The sequence below is a fragment of the Alligator sinensis genome, unplaced genomic scaffold (assembly GCF_000455745.1).
Source record: "Alligator sinensis unplaced genomic scaffold, ASM45574v1 scaffold282_1, whole genome shotgun sequence".
Classification (NCBI taxonomy): Eukaryota; Metazoa; Chordata; order Crocodylia; family Alligatoridae; genus Alligator; species Alligator sinensis.
In genome coordinates this window covers 133,758-157,507 of record NW_005842380.1, presented here as the reverse complement: position 1 = coordinate 157,507, position 23,750 = coordinate 133,758, and the positions used below count along the sequence as shown (strand labels likewise).

General features: G+C 62.3%; 1 protein-coding gene across 11 annotated transcripts in view; it reads right to left on the bottom strand.

Annotated features, from left to right (window-relative positions):
* SDK2 (sidekick cell adhesion molecule 2) overlaps window positions 1-23,750 on the bottom strand; it is a 70,780-nt gene that overhangs the window by 17,536 nt on the left and 29,494 nt on the right. For 3 of the 11 annotated variants that reach the window (XM_025210917.1, XM_025210918.1, XM_025210919.1), the window contains exons 1-21: window positions 17,529-18,871; window positions 14,794-14,838; window positions 12,796-12,840; window positions 10,905-11,011; window positions 8,950-9,097; window positions 6,423-6,556; window positions 4,965-5,076; window positions 4,673-4,863; window positions 4,427-4,510; window positions 4,149-4,343; window positions 3,826-3,942; window positions 3,547-3,714; window positions 3,363-3,465; window positions 2,757-2,933; window positions 2,534-2,670; window positions 2,170-2,317; window positions 1,999-2,089; window positions 1,863-1,912; window positions 1,573-1,754; window positions 1,327-1,442; window positions 112-307 (exon numbers count right to left, since the gene is read on the bottom strand). In XM_025210917.1, coding sequence (XP_025066702.1) covers window positions 112-307; window positions 1,327-1,442; window positions 1,573-1,754; window positions 1,863-1,912; window positions 1,999-2,089; window positions 2,170-2,317; window positions 2,534-2,670; window positions 2,757-2,933; window positions 3,363-3,465; window positions 3,547-3,714; window positions 3,826-3,942; window positions 4,149-4,343; window positions 4,427-4,510; window positions 4,673-4,863; window positions 4,965-5,076; window positions 6,423-6,556; window positions 8,950-9,097; window positions 10,905-11,011; window positions 12,796-12,840; window positions 14,794-14,838; window positions 17,529-17,764 — 2,782 coding nt within the window. In that variant the 5' untranslated portion in view covers window positions 17,765-18,871. The other 8 variants (XM_025210921.1, XM_025210924.1, XM_025210923.1 and 5 more) reach the window with 8 other exon arrangements.

The following is a 23,750-nucleotide window of genomic DNA, read 5'->3' as shown; positions in this document are numbered from 1 at the left end:
CTGAACCAGGGTCTGAGCGGGGTGTGTGTCCCCCCATCCCTGGAGGAGAGGGAATGGACCGGGCTCCCAGGGAGACCCGGGGACTTGCGAGGACCACGAGGCTCCACGTACCATCCTCGTGCGTGCGCACCAGCTGGGGCGGGCTGCGCGGGCCGTCGCCTGGCGTGGTGAAGCACAGCACCGAGGTGAAGTACTCGGCAAACTTCTTCAGCCCCGCCACGTAGCCCACGTGGATGCTGTCCTGGAAGTTGGGCCGCACCGTCACCACCGTCGCCTCCTCCTCCTGCTCCGGCTCCCACGCGATCAGCTGAGGGGGACACGAGCATTACAGCCTCTGCACCCCCAGCACCCGGCAGGGGCGAGGTCCTGAGCTTCTGAGTGCGGAGGGCAAAATGTAAAGCGGGCATCCAAAATGATCCTTGTCGTGGCATGGTGGGGGTGGATCCTGGGAGGATCCTGCTGTGCACGGCGCTGCACGAATGCAGCTGATCCCTGCCCCGGAGAGCTCCCGGCATCGGCACTGCTAATGACTTTGCTTTGCAAGCTCGGCAGGCTTGTGCCTGCTTGCCTCCGAGGCGCGCCACGGACTTGCCAGGCCGACTTTCCCCGAGGGACCGCGGATCCCCTCCGGGGACGGGACATCCTCCCCGTGCTTCTCTCAAAGCAAATGAAAGTCCTCGATAGCATCTCCAAATTAAAAGCTTTCATTCGGAGCCTCTCATTTATTCGGAGTTGATTAAATATCAATTAACGAGGGAGAGAAACGCTCGATGCGTTTTAATAAGCACGGGTATTTATCCATACGAAACAATATACAGCGCACGCCTTGTGATTAACTCCCGCTGATAACAATGCATAATCGCGGGCTCTGCACTCCATTTAGAAAGATATTTGGGCATTAATTGGCATTGTGCAGGATCGCCTATAGCAAGTTAATTAGTATCTAATTAGGCCCTAAAAATACTAATCAAAAATACTAAGTGACATTTAATAAGAATGTTAAATATCCTACTTACTCTGGTTATCTTGTTCCGTGGCAATTACATCCCTGAACTTCTTTTGAGTGGATTAAGAAACAAGTTTAATGTTTTTAATTCAATTTAATTAATGTAAATTGGAATTAATTACGATTTGGAATTAATTACGGCGCATCGGCTCCCGTGGACGTGTTAAATCTTGGTAAATATTATTCTAATAGTCAGGCACCAGTCAATTGGAGCCACGGCTCCTTTTTAACCAGAGCAAAGTTGAGCTGGTTTATGGCGGAGCTGATGGCGAGGAGGTTTCCTCCTGGAAGGGGGATGCGCGGAGCCAGGCCGCCCTTACCTTGTACCCCTGGTTGATGCCGTTGATGAACTGGGGGCTGGGCGGGTTCCAGCTGAAGCGGATGGTGGTGGAGTTGGTGGCCTCAGCTTGCACGTTCCCGGGGGGCACGGTGGGCACTGCGGGAGACAAGGGCAGCCACGGGGCCGATTCAGGACGCAGAGCAACATATCTGCAAGCCACGGCCAACCCCCAGCAGGATGGGGGCCATGGAGACCCTGCCCAGCCGTGCCCCCCTGCCCTGCCTACCTCCCTGCAGCGTCCACTCGGTCACCTTCATGCTGTAGACGCCCAAGCCGGCGCTGTTGTACGCCGCCACCTCGATCTCGTAGTTGGTCCAGATGATGAGGTCTTCCAGCAGCAGGTTGTTGACGTCGGCGTTGGTGATGTTCTTGAACTGGTACCCGACGGGCAGCCCGGCCAGGCAGTACCTGGGGAGGGGAGCAAGCAGGTGAGTGGCTTCAGGGGAGCCCTGTGACCCCCTCTCGCCGGCGAGGACAGGCTCCCCATCCTCTTCTCTCCCCCCGCAAGCCGCCTACCGGATGATGTAGCCCTTCAGGAGGCCGTTCTGGTGGCTCTCGGGGGGCGGCTGCCACTGGATCATGATGGACTGGTTGGTCCGGCCGCTGGCGACGACGTTCTGGGGGGGCGCCGAGGGCGGCTCCGGGGGGGCTCCTGCCACTGGATCATGATGGACTGGTTGGTCCGGCCGCTGGCGATGACGTTCTGGGGGGGCGCCGAGGGCGGCTCCTCCGGCAGAGACACCCTGCAGGGACCTGGCAGGTGAGGGTGTGGAGAGGGAGAGCCCCGGCATGGCCCGCCGCCGGCCCCCTCCGCCAGACTCACCGCTCCGTGTCCTTGCTGAACTGGCCCTTGCCCACGTCGTTGACGGCGCAGAGGCGGAACTGGTAGGAGCGAGCGGGGACCAGGCCCCGCACCACCACCGAGGTGGCTTCGGGGTCCACGCTGGGCAGCAGGATGGTCCAGGGGGCATCTGCAGGGCCGAGGGGCAGGGCTGAAGCAGGGGGTTCAGCCGGCCTCCCAGGCCACCGGGGTTTCCTGGCATGTCCCGAAGGAGCAGGGACCCGTCCCTTAAGCCAGGGAGCCCCCGGGGCCACTTGCACGTGTACTGCCCACCCGCCTGGCTCTAGCTGCCCTGGTATAGACAAGGCTCCGGCGTGGGGAGAAGTGGGGGTGCCAGCTGCCTTACTGTTCTCGGAGACCTCCAGCACGTAGTGCAGCAGGGGGCTGTTCCCGTCAAAGGGCTTGGCCCAGGTCAGGTTGATGGCCCGTTTCTCCAGCGGGCTCAGCAGAGCCACGGGGCTCTCCGGGGCATGGGGGAGCTGCCTGGAGGAAGAGGCGATGCCCACCTTAGAAACAAAGGTAGGGTAAGGCAGGGGCAGGGGGGCATTTGGGGAGCATGGCGCCCTTACCGGACACGGAGGTGGGCGCTGCGGGAGTCGTTGCCCCCGACGGAGACGACTTTGCAGGTGTAGGTGCCGATGTCACCCGACCAGGTCTGGGAGATGTGCAGGGTGCCGTCTCCATCCAGCCGGACCCGCGGGACGCTGTCCACGCTGACGGGCGCCCCGTCCTTCTCCCAGATGTGCCTGCGTGGGGACGGGGCAGAGCTGGAACCCAGGAGTCCTGACCCCCCAACACGTGTCCACTGGACGCTGTCCCCCTCCCCAAAAGGGGAGAGAGCCCAGGAGTCCTGGCTCCCTGTATCCTGCTGCAACCACTCCACCCAGCTCCCCTCCCCATGGATGTGTGTGTGTGCATGCCCGTCTGTGTGTGTGCATCTCATGGGTGTGGGCAGTGCCATGCCTGGGTTGGGCACCAGGTGGCAGTGCAGGCTTGATTTGACAAGGCTCAGGGGCGTGTGCATGCGTGTGCACATGTGTGCATGCAACCATGGGTGGCTGAGAGAGCTCCTGTGGGCTCTTTACCTGGCACCCAGATGCCCTTCGCCCTGCTCAGGAGGAAGGGGCATGTGCCCTCCCACCTGCCACCCCTTGGGGCAGGGCTGGGCTCCATACCTGATGGTCACACTGGGGTCGTGGGTCACACCGCAGCTCAGGGAGGCCTTGGTGCCCTTGATGACGCTCTGGTCCTGCGGCGGGGCTGTGATGCGTGTCCGGGCTGCGGGGCAGACAGACATGTGGTGGGTCACCGGGGCTCACGCGCCCAGGGCTCCGGGCCAGGGAGCAGGAGGCGCCTTACCCCAGACAACCAGGTCAGCCGAGGCCTCGTCCACGCCGCGGGAATTGGTGGCCAGGCAGGTGTAGCTGCCGACATCGGCGATGTGTGTGGGGCTGATGAGCAGGCTGCCCGACTCCAGCAGGGTGAAGCGTGGCAGCTGCACCGACCCGCTGGCCAGGATCCGCTCACCTGTGGGCACGGGGATGGAGGGGAGCTGTCAGCCAGGCCCCACGGCATCGCCGCCCCCGTGGCCTGCACACGTCCCCCGGGCCCAGCTCCCCTTGGCCCCCCTGCCCTTACCTTTCTGCCAGGTGATGGCGGGGCGCGGCGCCCCCGAGGTCTCGCAGGTGAGGATCGCCGACATGCCGTCGATCACCGTGCTGTCCTGCGGCCCCCGCGTGATGTTGGGGGCAATGCCTGCCCGGGCAGACATGGGGGGGGGGTCTGAAGGGGCGTCTGCACCCGCGGCGCTGAGGCCAACCCCTGCCCAGCTGCACCCGGGCAAAGGAGCAGGAGGTGCCCCCTTCCTCCCCACCCCAGGCTTGCTCTGGGGGTCCTTGGAGGTCTCCCAGCCCAGGCCAACCCCCCCAGGGGGAAGGGGCTATGGGCGGGCTGGAACCTACTGGTCACGGCCAGGTAGGTGGAGGTCTGGACCTCGCCGGCATCGTTGTGGGCGAAGCACTGGAACATGCCAGTGTCGTCGGGGACCAGCCCGCTGATCTGCAGGCTCCCGTCGGGCTGCAGCCGGAAGCGCGACAGCTTCTCCAGGTGGATGGGGGCCGCGTCCTTGTACCAGGCCATGGCGGGGGGCGGGCCACCTGCCACCCCCCCCACCAAGAGACACCATGAGCCGCGGGCAGAGGCAGCTTTGGGCAGCAGGCAGGGCTGGGACAGCACCCACCTCTGGCCTGGCAGGGGATCACCACCACTGTCTCCATCTCGGCCGTCACGTGCTTCTCCGGCTCCTTGACAAACTGCGGCGGCTCTGCAAGGGGAAGCCCAGAAATGGGCCCCGAGGTGCCTGGTCCTGCTCTACCCCAGCCCCATGCTGAGGCGGATCAGGGTGAGAGGGCTTTGTGCCCTGGCGACCGGGCTGAGACCCTTGCACACTCATTACACTCATGCCTCAGGTGCCCAGCCTCCTTACCCAGCACGGAGAGGTAGGCGCCGCGGGAGACAGAGGGCACGCTGCTGCTGCGCAGCACGGCCTCGCACTCGTAGTAGCCGCTGTCGCTCAGCGCAGGGTTGAGGATGGTGAGGCGCCGGTTGTAGTCGCTGATGCCGCCGGACACCACCGCCCCGTCCTTCTTCCACACGATGTGCAGCTTGATCAGCGGCCTGGCGCAGAGCAGGGGTCAGAGCGGTGCAGAGCCCTGGCGGTGGCTTCTCCCTCCTTCCCCAACTTGGCCCGTGCCAGTCCCCGGGCTGCGGGTACCCACCTGGCATTGGCTATGCACTCCATGGTCACCTCCGAGGTGCCGGCCACCACGCTGGTGTTGCGGGGCGGGATGATGATGGTGGGGGCGATGGGATCTGCCGGGCCACCGACATCTAGGGAGAGAATCATGGCAGCTGTCAGCGTGCCCAGGTTGCCAAGAAGGCTAAGGGCATCCTCGGCTGCATTGGTAGGTGCATTGCCAGATTGAAAGAAGTGATTTTTCCCCTCTATTTTGCACTGGGGAGCCAACATCTGGAGTCCTGTGACCCACGAAGAGCTCAATTCACTCCAGCCTGCCTTGCAGAGGCCTCCCTGCCACCCAGCCGGGACCTCCGCCATGCTCAGGGCCCCTGGCTGACTTCCCCTTCCCAACTTCCACCCAAAAACAGGACGGCTGCACTTTGCTGGCTGCATCCCACACCCCCAGCTCCTTCCAGGGCCGGGGCGGGGGGAAGCCGAGCAGGCAGGCAGCAGCCTGGCACAGCCAGGAAAGGCGGGAGAGGGGGACTATATAAAGCAAAATAATTGCAACAATAAAAAACCCTCATGTAGGCGCTGTAAAAAAGTGATCGGCTTGAAAGCTGCTGATATAGCTGAATCCATAAACACGGCCCCGGCGTTGTTTATGGTGCGCGGGGACACCGAGCTACCGAACAACAGATTCATGGAGCTCGGGGACGAGCGGGACAGGGACGGGAGAGGCATAAAGCCAGGAGAAGGAGGGCCAGAGCCAAGCCTCTTTGCAGCCTGGATTGGGAGCACCCCTGGCTTCATCTGGGGGTACCCGTGCTCTGCCCAGCTCCTGGGAAGGAAGCGACACCTCCAAGCCATGCTGGATACCCCACAGCAGGCGAGGAGCACGGGGGCGTGACCTGCCGGCTTGGGACCCGGGATGAGAAATGCAGCCCCTTGCAGCCCAGCAATGCTCCTCGCCAGGGCTGGGTGGGGGTGCCCCTCGTGGGCCCTATCTATCGTGGGCAAGGACGGAGCCGGGTGGCGGGGGCCAGGGTGGGGGAAGCGGGGGCCGCGGCGCGAGATAATGAGCGCCTGCGGCTGGGCCCAAAGTGCCTAAATAAATTTGAGGAGGCTGAACTGTGAAGTCAGCAGAAGCTGGAGCCTCCGCAGAGATTTACTGCAAATTAAATCTGGGCCTGAGCCAAGCGGAGCGCCGGGAAGCAGGGGCCAGGACACCAGATGCACGATGGCGCGGGCAGGACGGGGGTACCGGTGGGGTCTGGTCCACGACCCCTCCAGGTCTCACTCTAATGCTGGCCCGTGGCACCCACGAGCTGCTTCGTGCCCCTGGGCGTCCCCACTATGAGGACACGGGTGGATGGCAGAGGCTGCCGGGCACCTACCCGCCCCGGCTCTGCTTCCACTGCCGTGCACCCCTGGAAGGGCGCACGCCGCAGCTCCAGGGCAGTCGGGCATTGCACTTGCCCGCCCGCCGTGCACTCACTTTCCACGGTGAGCGCGATGGGCTGGCTGGTCTTATTGTCTCCGTTCTTGTCGTTCACGGCTTGCACGTAGTACCGCCCCGCGTCGGGTGCCACCGTCGACAGGATGACCAGGGTGTTGTCCAGCGTGATGGCTCTGGTGTGGGGGGGAGAAAGCAGGAGACACAGCGTCAGCCTCAGCGTGGGCACATCAGCATCCCTGGGGTGTTTTACACCCTTACCGGGTGCGTTTCACGATGGGGGTAAATCGCAGTGGCAGCAGCGTGGGAGGCCACAAATTAACGTGGCAACAAAGCCCTTAATCTCGGGCGAAGAGCAGCATCTCCGGCATTTACCTTGCCCGGCTCTAAATTATCCCCAGGACTAAGTGTTTGGAGGGGAGGCGGGGGGACACACTGGGCATTTGCAGATTAATAGGGTTTCTCTGGGTTGTTTTTTTTTTATATAGAATGATCTAATCTGCTGGCAGCATGAAACGGTTGGGGGAATATATTTTACCATTAAATACGAGATAAAGAGCTTTATCTCCTCGATCCTGCTTTGCAAATAGAAAGGAGATGCGCTCCTCTCCCTGCATGGTCGGTGCGGGTTGCCAACTCAATTGCAGCAGGCTGGCGCTGGCACAGGTGAAGCCAGCAGCTCCTGGGCATGCGTGGGCCCGTGGGAGTGCATGCTGGGGACTGCCGTGTGTTGCTACATGCGTGTGCAATGGGTGCAGAGACCGTGTCCATGCTCGCTGTGTGTGCAACCCACGGGAGGGGAGCGTGGTTCTTCTGGCTGCTCGGGCACCAGAAGTTGAACGCTCACTACAGCTGCCAGCGAGGGCCGGCGTGCCAGATGTCCCGTGATTAATGTGTGCGTGTGTGTGCTCTTACACACGGTAATGCGGAGCAAGAGCACGCAGACGCACTGTTCCCAGGAAGAGACCGACTGCACAGAAATCCCCTTTCCTCCTCTGAACTCACAACCATTTGCTGCTTCCTCATTCCCTTGGCATCTATCACGTGTGCGTCTGCGTGCCGAATCCGGGCACGTCAGCGGCTGCGTGCACCGGAGGCAGCATGTCTGTGTGTGCACATGCATCTAGCACGGTCACGTGGTGAGAGACCCTGATGACCCGCAGGCGTGCTAGCACACACGCCACGCACCGCCTCTCCCAAGGGCTCATGCGTGACCGCGGGGACGGCGCCGAGCGTCTCGCTATGGATGGGTCTGTCTGCGCGGGGAGACGGAGCCATTTTTCCCCGGCAGACAACGGCAGCCCGCATGGGCCGGGCGCTCTCCTCTCATCCATCTCCCTCCCTGGGTTTTTTTCTGTCCTTTATTCATTTTCTCGATGATAAACAAAGCCATTAGTTTGTCAAGTCTATCTCCGGATGTTAACGCGCCGCGCCCGAGACATCTGTTAAACACCCTTAATGTTAGTTTAACAAGGACAAATCCAGGCAAGTTCCCGGCGCCGTCTCCCATTAGGTGAGTGCGGCGGGCTGGGAACACGTCCCCGTGGATAAACAGCTCCGCTAATGGCGCTGCCTGCTTCCAGCGGGGACGGCGGCCCAGACCCACCTTGCGCGGGTCGCACTTCATCACTTTTTACGAGCCCCTGAAATCTCTCCGGAGAGGCTTGGAGCCGTTCAGGGCCTGACCACTATCCTGGACGTCCCGCTGCCTTGAGTTGGAGGCATCCTGGAGTGCCTGTTTCAGGCTCTGTGCAGACTCAGGCAGCTGCCCGCCGTGCCCTCTTCTGCCCTCCATTCTCATGAGTCCAGGATGCGATTCTGGTCTTACAGGCACTGGGCACCTGTGCCCTATCTGCCCTATTCTGGCATCCCCAGGGCCACAGCAGGGTGTCTCTAGGCCAAACGGAGGGCACGGGGCACATGGTGGGTGCAGGAAAGGGTCCTGAGCCTCCCTCCACTCTCCTCCTCTGCTTACTATTGCCTGCGCTCAGCCCCTCCCTGAGAAGACTGTGCATCGCACCAGGCAGCTCCTGCAGCCGCGTGATAATTTAATTAGGGGCTAGAAACACAACGAACGTGTCCGTGCCACGGTTGAGGCATCAGCAGGTTGACAAGGGGCTGCTAATCGCCCCGCAGTCGGTCGGGGGGTGAAGGGGGGCAGGGAGCTCTCTTTCCCCGGTACGACAGCAGCCCGCGCCGCCTGCCACCCCGGCCGGCGCTGCCAGCCTGATAGCATTCATCAGATCCGTATCTCCCTCGCACAGACACCAGCCAATTCGCTTCCAGGGACCCCTTTTAACTCTGCCATGAATATTAATCTGCTGTAATTGCCGCGATAAGGTTGATGGAGCTGGCACTTAATGGGACCGGCCCCGCGCGCCCGGGCTGGGAGCGCGCGGGCGGTGTGGGGGGAGCATTCGCAGGCTTGTCGGCAGGTTGGATCCCACCAGGAAAAGGAGGGGGATATAGGGCAGACCCCCCCAAAGGCAGCCTTGAGGTGTCTGGGGAAATCTCAGAGGACAAGGGGACAAGGCAGGGAAGAGGAGAGGCATCGCCGGGACGTACTCACATGCGACTGCTGGGGGGGATTTTCCGGCCGTCGCGAAACCAGGTGACCTGGGGCTGGGGGAAGCTGGCGATGTGGGGGGCGCGGATGACGGCCGCCTCGCCGTGCGACACGCTCTGCCGTGCCTCGCCGTCCTCAAAGCTGCCCATGTCTGCAAGGCAAAGGGAGATGCGGCGGTCGGGTAGGGGGGGTCCTGTGCACCGCTGCCCTGCACCCCATGCAGCTGCTTTGGAAAGAAGAGGGGACCCGGGTGGCTCCCACCTCTCTGCAGCGCCCGTCCATGCTCCGGTGCAAGCTTTCCGGGGCTAGGTCTGAACAGGCCACGGGGCTGCAGTGCACGGGGTCAGGCTCGGAGGGCTGCGGTGCAGCCCCCAGGACAGCCCAGCTCAACCCGGGCATCGTTAGAGATGCACGCTCCATCCTGCCCTCCCACGGGGGATGCCGTGGGGATGGGGGCATCCGACAACACCCTCCACGCGATGCCCGAGGTCAGAGCCGCCCTCCGCCCGCGCGCTGGCAATTTATAGCCGCTAAAAATAAATAACTGAGGAGAAACCAGGGTAGGTGGGGGGCGTTGGGGGGGGATTTTTATTGACTTCTCTTAATTGCGGTAATTAAAAACATGTAAAGAATCTTTTTTTAACGACTTTGCCATTATCATTAGTTGTTAGCGCAGCTGCCTTATTAATTTCTCATTAGCTTCCTGATTTGTCATCGCTCTTCAGGAACGGGGTGTGCTAGCACCTCTGCGGGACCCCATCGGGGGGGTTGCTAACGCGGGGAGGGGAGCGAGGCGCTGGGTTCGGGGCCCGCTTGCACCGCGAGGGACTGGCGGGTCTCTGCGCTCCCGGATGCACGTCAGACGCAGGCCCCCGCGGCTCTGCTCTGGACACGTTCAAATCCAGCCCGGAGCAAAAAAGAGCCCCCCAGCTGCATTACCACCGGGCTGGCTTGGATGCAGCCTGCGCTGGAGGGGTCCTGGCAGGAGAACTGTGCCCGTGCCCCCATGGACAACCCTCTCCGGTGCCAGGCTCAGCACGGCCCCACCTGCCCTGTCACCCTCGCTTTCCCTTCTCCTTTCCAAAGGACGTCACCGCCCGCTCCCGTCACCCGCGCGCGAGGGGAGAGGAGTGCCGGTGCGTTCAGCCCCGGCAGCGTCGGCTCCCCCCGGGACGGCCTTTCGAAGGCGCTTTGCATCAGCCGGCCCCGTGCCGAGGATGGTGAATGACACCGCACCGTTCACCTTGAAAGGACTCGCCAGGGGCGGGTGCATTTCACTCTGCCCCATCCAGGCTTGCAGTAAACCCTCCAGAAAACTGGCGCAAGCGGGTGATCCTTGCAGGACCCCGCGGTGCTCGGAGCTGTATGTTGCAGACGGGCCAGGGCATGACTGCAGCATCCTCCTCCCTGCTTTACAGAGCAGGATCAAGCCCTGAGGGGCAAGGCGACAGGCCCGAGGAGGTGCGGAGCCAGGGATTGCACCCCAGGGCAGATGGTGCTGGGAAAGGGCCCCAATCTGAGCAGAGCTCAGCCCACCCCAGCTCCTCACGAGGGCAGGGGAGATTGCAGAGCCGGCCAGGCCTCGGGCTCCCAGCGCGCGGCGGGAGCCCGATGACAGCTCTCCATCCATCACTGCGGCACCGGGCGCCTGAGCTGCCTCCCGCTGATGGATGCAGGTGCTCGCCCGCGCCAGCGCGCGGGCGCTCGCTCCCCGTAACGATTACAAACAGTGTTTACTTTGGGAGCCGCGGCGGAGGAGACGCCTCCTGCTTCCAGCCTGAACCGGGGTGGGAGCAACCCAGGGGGGTGCATCAGGGCACCCTGCCCAGCTCTGACCCGGCCCCCGACCCACTGGGCCGGCTCTCATCTATCTCAGCTCTCACTGTCAGCTGCCCTGACCCGCCAGGTCTCCAGCCAGCTCTTCCGCTGCGGGGGGCTCGGAGACGGGCATCACTTACAGGCCACCTGCACCTCCGTCTGCCGCTGCAGCAGGGCTCCCATGCGGTTGCGGACGATGCAGCGGTAGAAGCCGGCGTGGGTGCGGTCCAGCGACGTGATCATGTACCTGGCGTGGGGCAGAGAGAGACAGCGCTGATGAGAGATGCTGGCACGGCCCGGATTCGAGACACCAGGGATGATTGCTGTGCATGGCGTGAGCCAGCTGCAAGCCGGATGCCCTTCCCCGGGTGGTGGTAGCTCCGGCCCGGTCACCAACCCTGTGCCCCTCCGCGGCCCAGTGCCCAGCAGATGCCCAGCAGTGGGGTGGGAGGGGGAAGGGCACCCCCACCCACCCGGTGCCCGAAATCCCACGGCCGGGCCAGGCTCCCGACCGGCCGCTAGGTGTCAGCACCGGCCCCCGTACTTGGACGCCACTGGGAGGGTTACTCAAGGTCAAGGGCAGCCTGCAGCCCAGCCTCCCTGCAGCTAGCAGCATCCTGCCTGCCTGGCCCTTCCCCTCGGCTTGCCCGCGCACTTCCCCAGCCACAGTGCCAGGCCCCGCGTGTCCATCCTGGAGCTTGTGGCACCCTGGCCGCATCCATCCCACAGCAGGGCTGAGCCGGGCTCCACGCCAGGGCTGAGCAGGCTGAGGGGAGCCCAAATCCACCCCATCTCTCCCCCTGCTCTCTGCACCGTCCCTGTGATACCCCCATCCCGGTTCAGGCATAGCCCAGGCGTGCAAGCCGTGCCCGAGATCACAAGCTGGGCACCCCATCATGGGCAGGGGTGGGTGGCAGGGAGCAGGACTTCCACAGCCGGAGCAGTGTCCGGGAGCGAGTCCTTGAGTGTCAGGCCTGATCTTCAAAATGATCCTTCTGGGCTTTAAATAAGATATTTCCGTCCTGCCGAGCTGTCAGGGGCTGATGGGGACGCCGGGAGGAACGGGCAGGCTCTCCTTGCCACGTCTTCCTTAATAAATCACCATGCTGCTGCCGCCGCCACCACTGCACGCACACCCGTGCATGCACACGGGGCCTGGCATAGCCCCACGCTGGGGCCTGAGCACACTCCCTTCCATCAGCATGTGCCTGCACATGTGTGCAGAGACGTGCCTTTCTCCCCCCCACCCCTGTGCTCCTTTGGTCACACGCACTGTGTACCTGGACATGTGTGCAAAGATGCGGCTGCATGCACGCTACCCCTCTCCCCCGTCAGTCGCACACTCCATCCGCCTCCAGCTGGGCTCTAATGGGAAGAGGCCGGGGTTCCCTGGTGTGGCAGGGGTGCTGCAGCACCCATAGGTGCAGCCCGGCCGTGCATGCGACAGGGCACCAACACCAGGACAAGCACGTGGAAGGGGGGTTCGGGAGAGAGAAGCAGGCAGAGGAGGGGCTCGCAGAGGGCTCCATGCCCAGGGGAAGTGCAGAGCAGGCGGTCAGCGTGCACCACGGTGCTGGGAGTGGGCACCTGATAGCTCCTAGCACCATAGCTCCCCCCTCGATAGCTCCCTGCACCCGGGCAGTCTACCCAGCACGTCCTCCCGGCAAGGGTTTCGGCTCCTAACCCCTTAACCCTGCTCCATCCCTGCCAACAGCAGTGACCTGAGTTCGTTCCACCAAGCCCTGGACGCTTGTGTCCCTTCCTCTCATTGCCAGCTCAGACTCCAACATGCCGCATGCGCGTGGAGGTGTGTACGTGCACACGGGCTGCAAGTGTGCATGGGGAGGCGTGCATGTATCTGTGCATCATGGTCTGAAACACGCACAGACACGCGATGCTGGCAGAGCCACGTGCCCGCAGCCCACGTGCAACCTCCCTCACCGGGGCTATACACAACCCAGCGCTCACATCCAGTGCCCAAACCCTCCTGGATACTCAGGCCAACACCAGCCCCTCATCTCAGTCCAATACCTCCTCCGTGCCCTCTCCGCCCTTTCTGGGCACCATCTTCCCTCTCTGCAAAACACATGGCACACGGCTGATGGGTCTCCACCAGCCACGGGGAAGGGGATGAAGAGACTCAAGCAAGCTGGTGACGCGAGACCCCCTTGCTGGCCCAATGAATGGGCCTCATCTCCGCGCCACCGGAGACCGCGGGAACATCACAGAGCCGGGCTTTGGCACGCACCTGAACGGATGGAAACAGCCCCGAGAAAGGAAATCAATTATCCAGCGCAGCCTGGCCCGCAGTGATTAACCAAAGGAGAGGAGGGACTTTGTTCTCTGCTGCCTGGCGCCCGTGGAGGCTTTTATCCAAGCTGGGTTTAATTTGATTCCCTTCCCGATCGCACTTGGCATTAAAAGGATCGTAACTGATTTCACACCTGCACCTGACACGGGGACGTGGCCGCCTCGGGAGAGAGGGGGATGGAGAAGGGAGGGCCGAGGCAGGGGCTTGCAAACCGGCAAGTGGCATGGGTGATGGCAGGAGCTGCGCTCTCCCCTGCCCCGGGCGGTGGGCTCTTGTGGGGTCCCTTTGAGTGCTGGGCCTGGGCTTTGCCATGAGAAAGCAGGGCCATGCCAGCCAGCAAACAGGGCACAGCCAAGGCCAGGCTCCAGGGCCCGGGCGACTGCCTTGCAGGGGTCAAGAAACTACCTGGAAACTTGGGGGGCACTTTTCTGAAGCTGGGGGTCCGCCTCATCTGGAAGGGGCCGAGCCTGGCCTGCCTGAGCCGGTCGGCTTTATAGATCAGGGCAATGGCTGGATGAGAGCAAGGCATGCACAACGCCTTGCCCCATCCAGCCAGCTGTCTTTGCAGGAGCCCTGCCTGGGGGATGGCTTCATGAAGCCCCTCCACATGTCATTCAGGGACAGATAATGGGCTGGAAGGGTCCCGGGTGCCCTTGCATCCCCTGAGCTGTCACCGTGCTGTGTCCCCAGGCTCTATAACGGTCTTGTACGCCCTACGCACGCAGATCAACATCAGCAGCAGGCGCTTTCCTTTCCTCCCTGGGCACAAAGGCAGGGAAAGGAAACGTCCCCCAAGCAGCCCAAGGAGAAACAGTGCCTTGGCTTGCTGGAAAAGGGGCCGGGGAGCAACTTCCCTCCCCTCCCTGCCAATGCAGCTGCCCCTGGCAGCACATCGGATGTGGAGGTGCCCAGACCTCGGTGGCTCAAGACGTCCCTGAGAAGGTCCCGGGGCCCGGGTGTCGGGGCCGGGCTGGGCTCCATTGGCGGGGACGCTTTGTCGGTGCCACCAGGTTGCTGCAGCTCCAGGCCCCGCAAGTGCAAAGTCCGTGCGGCACTTCAGATGCAAACCACTCGCGGCAGCAGCAGCTGGAATGGATTTGGGAGCTAAAAGCCTTGGCGCGGCCCCTTTGATTTACATTCCTGTCTAATGACTAATTAATTCTAGAGGGGGACATGTATTTGAATAGTTATTGTGTGATAATGAAATGTCAAGTGAGCATTAAAACACACTTAGCGAGGGTTTAACAGCCCCCGGCATCTGACACACACGTGCATCCCGGTACCTACACACGCAACGTGCCATCCGCAGCGGGATGCGCTCAATATGTCCTTAACAACCCCCTTGGTGCTTCATCAACGCACATTAACGGCCCGATTGAATCTCAATTAACTCCCGCCTGGAGACGCCGGCGTTGTGACACATGTGGCCGGAGCCGTCCCGCGCTCCACGTGATGAGGCAGCGCTTTTGCGCGGCCCGGGGAATTGCGAGAGCTCCGGCGGCCTTGTAAATCGTGGCTCAAGCAGTCCTGCTAGGACAATAAGCCCTTGAATAATTCATGCACAGGCATTAATCTGCCGGCTTCCTGCGGAGCAGGGGCGGGAGGGAGCAGCTGAGCTGGGCTGCGGCGAGGGAGGCTGGAGCAACAAGCTGGATATTTGTGCTCCCCGGTCCGAGGGGGACGATGCAGAGGGCAGGGTGGGATGCTTGGGGCTCTACCTGCTTTTCTTCTCGCTCCAAACTCCGGGATCACATGCCCTGGACCTGTACATCAACCAGGAAGGTGCAGAGAGGGGTTATTATACAGCCTCAAGCACGCACAACTTGCCTCCGGCCACCCCGTGCCAGCAAAGCTCCCGGTGCAGAGCCCAGACCCACGCACCGCTTGTCCCAGACCCTCTTGGCTACCATCAGCACAGCCAAGGCAGTCGCAAGCCTTCTGCTCCAAGCTGCTATTCTTTGGGGGGTTCAGCCAGGACTCGTGTTCGTCGCCTGCTTCCCGTCTCTGCCGCTGTTCCAAAATTTTTTGCAAAAATCTAGTTGGTCTAATAAAAGCTATCACCTCTACCACGAGTCCTGATTGCTTCATCATCCAGAAAGCTTTTCTCTGTGGCTACAGGATGCTGCCCTTGGGGCTGGCCGATGCAGCCTTCCTTCTAGGAAAGAAACGGCAGGTGCCTGGGGCAGCTCCGAGCTCCATGCCAGCCCCAGGGACACAACTCGGAGGCACAGGAGATGAAGGATGCACCCCGCAAACCAGCCCGAAGGACACAACTTGGAGACACAGGAGATGAAGGATGCACCCCCCAATCCAGCCCGAAGGACACAACTTGGAGACACAGCAGATGAAGGATGCACCCCCCGATCTCTGGGTTGGCAATGGCCTTGCACAGGGGCTTGCACGGGAGGGCACCAAATGAGCACGTTGCACCAGCAAAGGAAGCCGCAGACATCCAGGCTGGGGACGAAACCCAAAACGGAGGATTAGTCATGCAGAGATTTGGGGCAGGTGGGAGCATCTGGAGAAGCTCATATGCGAGTCTAAGATCTAATTAAATTTTCCCAGCCTCCAAGCTGCTAGCAGAGGGGCTGACGAGCTCCCGGAGAGGAGGAGGGAAATCCTCAAGGTGCCTGAGAGATCCCCGTGCCAGATGGGGTGGGAGAGCGAGACGAGCCTGCGTTGCCCAGGCCAAGCGGGTCTGTCCGTGGGTAACGGATGAGCAGCGCGATTCGGGGCGGCAGCAGGCCTGGAACAGGACACTCTCCGATGATGAATTACCAGCCCCGGCTCATCTGCATGGAACATTTTTTGTGCGAGAGAAATAAACATCCCCAACCCGCAGCAAGGCTCCTGGCCGCAGAGGCTTTCGTTAAGGCATCCGAGCGCCTGATCTGCATGCTGCGATGCCAGGGACGAGGACAGCTCCGACCCCGCAGGGGATGTGGGCGCCGGAGAGATGAGCAGTGGGAAGTTGCACGAGCTGGGAGTCCTGGGAGCTGGTGCCCCTGCACCCCTGACCTTTCAGAGGGGCAAAGCCATGTCTGAGCCGGATGGTGCAGGAGGAAGAGGAGGGAGGGAGGCAGGTCGCTGCAGCTGCAGCTGGTGTGCACGGCCCTGCACACTTCATGGGAGAGTCTCAGCTCCAGGGTGCAGGCACCCATGCACACTTCCCCCGCTTCTCCAGTTCTTCCCATTGCAAGCACCACACCTGGGGCCCTGCCGGCATCCTCGCTACCTGCAAAAGAAGACACCGAGGCCTGGAGGCCTGCCCTGACTTGACCCAGCGAAGCTGCTGGAGGGTGCGGGGCTGGGTCCGCTGTTCTGCGCAGGGATCCCAAAGCCGGTCTCCTTGCACCGAGGGATCTCCACATTGCACTTTGCAGAGAAGAGCCTGCAACCTGCCCTGCAGGCCTGCTCTCCGCTCCCACGAGCCCCCTGGGAGCACGGGGCAGGCTGCCTTCCCCCGGTGCTGACCCATGCCAGCCCTACGGTGACCCCTGCCCACATCAGCGCCCGTGGGAGCGAGGATCAGGTGCGCATCTCTACGCGACCAGTCTGTCCATAGACCTCCCTGGAAACGCACGGCTCCGCTGCCCAATCTCCACCCCCGTGCCCAGCCTCGGAGGCTGGCACTTGCCTCTCGCCAGCCCTTGGAGCCGGCCCTCCCTTCTCCAAGGGTTAGCCCGTCACTAAACTCGTTAACTTTTAATTACTACCTTCCCACTGCCGGAGCCACCTGGCTCCGTGCCACCTACATCTTTATTAAAATTCAATTTGTGCCCATCATAACTAATTCCGGCACTCCGGCTTCCTTGTCAGCAGCCGTCGGGCTCCAGATACGCTGTCCGAGCCCTCTCCAAGGGGACCCGGGGACGGGCAGCTCCGGCCAGGATGGATCCAGGTGATGCTGCAGGCTGGGCTGGAGACGGCGGGCGGGCGATGCTCTGCAGAGCAGCTGTGGGCTGCATTAGCTGCACGTCAGCTCTCGGTTTGCTTGGGTCTCCGCTCCCCACAGGTTTCTTTTCTCTCTTCCCTCCACCATCCCCGGGCGGGAGCCAGCTCTGGGCATCACAGGCAAGCAGACACGACGGTGCAGTACCCTGCAGCCACAGCACTTCCAAAACGGGGTCGCTGTCCTTGTTTTGCAGATGGGGAAACTGAGGCACACAATCAGCAGATGCTTGACCAAGGCTGGGCAGCAAGGCAGTGGCAGAGCCGGAGAAAGGACTCAGGTGTCTAGGTCCTAAGCCTGATTCCCTCACCACCACCCTGGGCATCTCAATCCGGGCTTAGCACCAGGACATCCCTGCTCCCAGGGAGGGGAACCAGACCCACGCTCGCCTAGGCTAACCAGTGGGCATCACTGCCCGCAGCGAGCCTGCTCCATGCACTTTAGAGGCTGCATCACCACAGCCGCGGATGCTCCAGGCTCCCCCCTCCCCCTTGTACTCACGGCAGCAGGTAGCACGTTGCTTCGGAGGTGGCTCCGCTCCCCGGGCTCTGCACTTTTGCACGCCCCCGCCCCCTTCTCGCCGGCGTTCCCACAATCCAATTTAATGGTTGACATTTTGCATTCTTCCCACGCCGACACTGAGCGTCTCTGCCGGCCTGGGGGAGCTGGGGCTGCGCGGGGCCCTCCAACCCTGCCCGGGGATCACACGCAGGCAGGAACTGCACAAATCCCAGCATGTAACGAGGTCCGTGCCCCTGTCTGGGAAATGGGCTGGACCCCCAGCAGGCCACATCCAGCCCTGGGAGGAGGCAGGTGGCAAACTCAGCCCTTGCACCGAGGCTGGCACTGCTGGCGGGCTGCAGGGCTCAGGAAGGGGTCCGTCCCCGGAGCTCCCCATCGTTCAACGGGGAGCTCTCAACAGGTGGTGGAGAGCTAGGCTTTCAGCTCCTGGTCCCCCGGCTGGCTCCAAACACCGTGGCTGGCAGGGCCCAGGTCGTACCCCAGGGTCAGGTACACTCATGTCCCATCTCACTGTCTCCCTGGGTGCTGACCCCATGCAACCAGCTGTGCCAGGGGCTCATCCAGGGTGCGGGCATCAGCAACCTGGGCAGCGGCAGTGGCATCCCAAGATACGGGGTGGGATCTTGCCTTGCAAACTCAGCTGAAGGAACAGACCTCCCAGCAGAGCCCGGGCACGGACCGGGGAAGCCAGCAGCTCCAGGGTCCACCCCCACGGCTCCCGCACCCCACGGTCATGCAAAGTCAGGGAGCCCCCGAGCTGCCCTCCGGGGCGCAAACGGCCCCGGGCGTCACCATCCGGGAGGGCACATCCCGCTTGCTGGCTGGTTGATGAGGCGTTGCCACAGCAACGAGAAGCCCTCGGAGGTGAGGGCTGCTTTAACCAGAGCGGCTCGCGTGGGGCTGAATGACTGATGAGGAGCTGGGTCCAGGGTGCCGGCGTCACGAGGGTCATGCTCTGCTGAGACGGGAGACCCTTTGGCACATGCCCACGTCCCCTTGGCACATGCCCACGTCCCCTTGGCACATGCCCATGTCCTGGGTCCTGCTCATCCCCCTGCAAGTTGGCTCCAGCGCCGAGATCCCGGCGCTCCGTCTCTGCCTTGGCGGCAGACAGGACTGGGGCCAGGCCCATGCCAGGGCTGGCGCCATTCATTGCCAGGGTCTGTAGCTGGGCCCACCAATGGCAGCTGGCAGCACGAAGGCATGAAGCAGGGAGAGCTGCAGCCTGGGGTCTCTCCGGACCCTCTTCAAGGGGCACCGGCTGACGGCTCTCCGTGGCAAAGGCGCAGCCGGGGTTGAGGGGCTGCAGGGCGAGGAGATGGGCACGTGCCCGGGCTCACCTGTACTCCAGCGAGAACTTGGTCAGCTCCCTGCCGTTGTGCAGCCACTTGAACTCCAGGGGCCAGCTGCCCTCAGCCATGCAGGTCAGCACCAGGCGGTTGCCCTCCAGGTGCACCTGGCTCCGCACCGGCTCCGTCTTGAAGTAGGGCGACACGTCATCTGCAAGGGAAGCACCGGGGGCACAGGTGAGAGGGGGCTAGCGAAGCACAGAGCCCCTTTCTTGACCTGCATCTTGCATCCGCACCTCCCCTGCCATTGCCTTTTACCCCAATACCCCCAGCACTTGCACCTCCCTCCCGCCCGGACACCCCTTCCCCTCTCCCTGGCTGCAGCCGAGTCCCTGGGTCTGCACGAAGGGAAGGGTGAGATGGGGAAAGCATCCTATTTTTAGCTGCTTTGCACCAAGCTCTGGGGCTGCAACTCTCCCCTGCTACCAGCCGAGCACTTCCAGGCCGTGCCGTTTGGAAATCCTGCCTTCACGCCAGCTTGCACCAGCCCGGTCGCCCACAGCGCCCTGCGGGAGCCCGCCCGTCCCCCAGAGATCACCCAGCTCCCAGCTGCCCCCTTCTCTCAAGCCGTTTTGCAAGCACTTAGTCCACCAAAGGCTTATCTCAGCAGCTTTCTTCCCTTTGTTCCCTGCAGTCTTTGTAGCATTTCAGATGGCACCAGGCTCCTAACCGGGGGAGCAGAGAGGGGGCCGGCGGGCAGCGAGCCAGGACGAAACAGCGGAGCTCTTTGCTAAGTAAAAGTCTCGATCGAAGCAGGCGGGTCCATTTGCCGCTCGACAAATGGGAACCCTTTCGCTTCAAAGGCGCGAGGCTGTTCCCCAGCAGCTTTCAAGTGGGCTTTGAATCAGGCCTGGATTTGCTTTTTTTTTTTTTTTTTACTATTATTATTATTCTGCATCAGATTCCTGCCTTTGCTCTCGCTCGGCTTTAAAACATCAGCGCTCCCGGCCGGAGCGATAAAGAGCTCCTTGGCGCAGGACCCATTCGCATATGCACACAAGAGCCACTTCACCCGGCACGGCGCGGGGAGGGGGTGCGAAACCCACGCCGTGCGCTAAAAGGCTCTCAGCGGCTCTGCGCCCCCACGCTGGGTAATTTGCTCGGAGGTAGGCATTTCTATTCATCGCCTCGCTGGGCCCCTGGGAGCTGAACAGACCCAGGATTGGCAGCTTAAATACAGTCCAGGGCTGGGGGTGCGTGGCCTCGCCCGGGGAAAACCCCAGAAGTGTTTAGGGTGCGGGAGGATGCGCCATCCAGGACACTAGCACCCATCTCGGCCCCCGACTCGGTTCAGAGAAAAGCCACGGCTCTACCGGCGTCACGGCCCGCGCTGGAGCGGCAATCGGTTCTGCCAGCAGATCCAAGCGCTGGCGCCTGGGATGAGCCGGAAAGTTTAAGTCCACACTAACCAGTGCCTCAGTTTCCCCCTCGCTCGGAAATGGAGCTGGTGCTTTACCCCTTGGTGCAGGGCTGAGGCCTCCCTCCCCTCCAAAAGAAGCTGCAGCTGACGGCGGCCAGGAGTGATCCTAAAGTGCAGGGCACCGGCTCGTAGGACATGGCGGGGGTCCCCAAGTCATCGGTGTCGTTTCCACCGGCCTGCCCTGGATGACTTTGCTGGCCTCGCTCCCCACAGCCCTGCTCCACTCCCAGAGTCCCGGTGCTGCAAAATCCTCCTTTTCTTCCCTCCCTTGCATTTTTGGGATTAAAAAGTGGAAGAGAGGAGAAAATGCCTCTGTCCCTGCCCTTCGTCCGCCCCAGCCAGGCAGGGAGAGGAGGCTACACGTGTCCTCTTGTCTGCATTGCTGCCCTGTCCCTGGGATAAGGCCCCTTGCAAGGTGCTGGGAGCTGGTAGCACTTCCCTCCAGGCTTTATCAGGGAGGGGACCAGTCCGGGTGGGGAGGACAGGGCAGGTCCCCGGGGCATGGGGAGTCCCTGGAGCTTCCCCCATCCAGGAGCCTTCCCTGCCCAGCTCGCTTGGCACAGGCTTTGCGCTGGTGCAAGCAGCTGCAGCAGGTGTGAACAACCTGGTGCAGGACCTCGTGCAGGGACCCCGGGGGTCTGCTGTGGCATCACCGCTCCCCTCCCGGCTGCCACTGTTTCATCCACTCTTCCCTGCCAAGGGGTGAAAAGGCGAGGGAAATTGTGCCATGACGCAGGGGGGGCCAGGCAGGGAGCATGTTGTGGAGGTCATTGCTGGGGGTGGGGAGGGTCCTGCTTCCCTTTAGTGATCGACCCGGGGAGACACGTGCTGTGGAAGAGGACGGGGTTGGAAAGGGCCAGGAGGCTTTTGTGTGTGCATACGTTTGTGTGCATGCATCTGTGCACACATGCGTGCACCAGCTGGCGGGGGGCTGAGAGGAGCTGTGTGAGTGCATGGCTGTGAACTAAATTCATGCGAGCCTGAGACCTTCCTGGCAGGGGCCGGGCTAGACCCCGCAGCCTCTCATCTAAGCGCTCAGCCCCTGCTCCCAGGGCAGCCCCGTCAGCGAGCAGTACAGACGCTATGACACTTGGTGAGGATTCGGCTCAGGCAGGGGGGCGCTCTTGCACTTGCTCACACTTGCAGCGATGGGGCGTAGGTGACAGGTGTCACCCCCGCGACCGCCCCATCCCCGCTCTCCACACCAGGCTGCACCTTGACTCCCCGCCCCAGCACTGTGGAGCCCCATCCTGGCACGTCCGGCACACCCCGCTCCAAACAGTGGCAGTGGCACCAAAACCCGCTAGAGAGCGGAGAGCACTGTATGCAGCTGGGATGGGACTGAGCAAAACCAAGTGCCTTCACCCAACCCCCCCAGCCTACTGTGGGGCACTGGGGAGGTCTGGAGACTCATCTTGGCTGTGCTCAGAGGCCACGGGAGACCTGGGACATGTGCAAATCCCTCGTGCAGTGCAGTGCAGCCAGCTCTGGGGAGTGGCACAGGAACCACATGGATATGCTGCACAGGGGTGCTTGCTCACCACCGAAATGCAGCCGCTTCTGGGGTGCGACATGGCAGCTCAGCAGATACCTCTCCACACAACTCACGCAGCCCTTCTGAGTCTCCTGGGAGATGCCCAAGGCTGGAGGGCAGGGGTCCCCCTTGCCTTGCCAGTGCTGTGCGTGTTGTATTGGGCTGTTGGCCCTCTCCACCCCAGAGCTGGCTGCATTTTGATCGCTGCTGGCTGCACGCAAACCCTGGAGGGATTGTCTCCTCCCTGGGACATACAGCTCATTTGCATGACAAGGGCATCGCAGTGCTGGAGGATGTCACCACCTGGAGCTGTCATCACCCTGCCCATTGCTATGGAAAGGAGCAGGGGGGTGCCCAGGTAGGGGGTAGCAGCAGGGTTGGAGGCAACAGGTGCAGACGGGCTCCGGAGATGGGAGGGGAGCTAACCCGCTGCGGCAGAGCCCGTGGCAGACCCCCTCCCATGGGGCGGGAGGCAGCTCAGCATAGAAGGTCCAGATCCTGAGCACGGCGGAGCACCCCTGATTTCAAAGGGCCAGATCAGAAACATGCTCTGACCCGTGTCACGCGCCAGCACATGGCTCAGGACTCCTGGGTCCCTCTCCCAGCTCTGCCACCGACTCCTTGCATGGCCTTGAGCACATCCCTTCACCCCATGCCCCTACTCTCCAACACAACGAGGCTGGAATCAGCCCCTCCAGCGTTGTCATCGCCGGGACCCGGGGAACACAAACATCCTGGGTGGCGGGTAGTCAAGCGCAGCAGCAAGGTGCTAGGCGGCGAAACCTGGGCCACGGCTACTACCAAGAGGAGGAGCGAGATAAATATGGGCCAGCTTGGGGGAGACAGAAATCCCCCAGGATCCTTTCTGAGATTGGTGCATGGTGCATTGATCTCCCAAGCTGGGGTGGAGGCAAGCTCCGGCACCCGAGATTTCCACGTGGTTCTGGGAACGGCTTTAATCCGCCGACCTCCAATCGATCCAGGCTAGGCTGGATCTGTGCGAGGTGAGGAGGGCAATGGTCTTGACTTGAAGGAAGCGGGGAGGGGGAGGCTTGCTTTGCAAGGGCACTGGGCACGTTTAGATTGGCACTGGGAGGCCCTGGCAGCATGAGATGTCCCCCTCCTCTCTCCCCCCACACACTGCTGGGCTGGGCAGGGCCCAGGATAAGAGCCCCAGTGGCTGGGAGGGACTGGGAGAGCTCATGCAGGTTACACACTGGTGTTGCACACCCATGGCTATGCACCTGGGCTGCATCTGCGGGTCATCTCTGCTCACAGAGAGCCCAGGATTGCACGGCTGGTCCACAGAGACTGCTAAGAGCCCTGGAAAGCAATGCACACACACATGCACGCATCCATGCACATGCTCATGCACGTGTCCATGCACACGACCATGCACATGCATGCAGGTGGACGCCTCAGGTAGCGCCATCCCCCCGCAGGACGGACAGGCACGGAGCCGGCACAGAGCTGGACACGGAGGCAGAATGTGCCCAGGAGACCACCGTCACTTCTTGCACACGTGCGGGGAGGCTCTGCACACACGCATGCATGCGAGGCTGCAGGAACCCAGCATGCCCCCCCGCCCGGCCACGGTAGGGAGGAGCTGGCGGCGATGGCACTTTCCGCGGATGCCAGTCGCAGCCCCACAAGTGAAGGGTCATTATTGCTAATTCTTCCTCTCCCCCATCTGTTGTGATTGTTTACACTCCACTTGCTAATTAGAGACTAATTAGTCGGTGCAGAAATTCATCACTTTCCAAACACAGGCGGCAGTAAGGGCCTGCCTCTGACATCTGCGCAGTGGCTGGCAGCCTGAGGGGCGGGCAGCGCCTGGGGGGCTGGGATGGGGTCGCTGGTCCCCTTGGGAGACGCCCCCCCCGGCCGGACTTTGACAC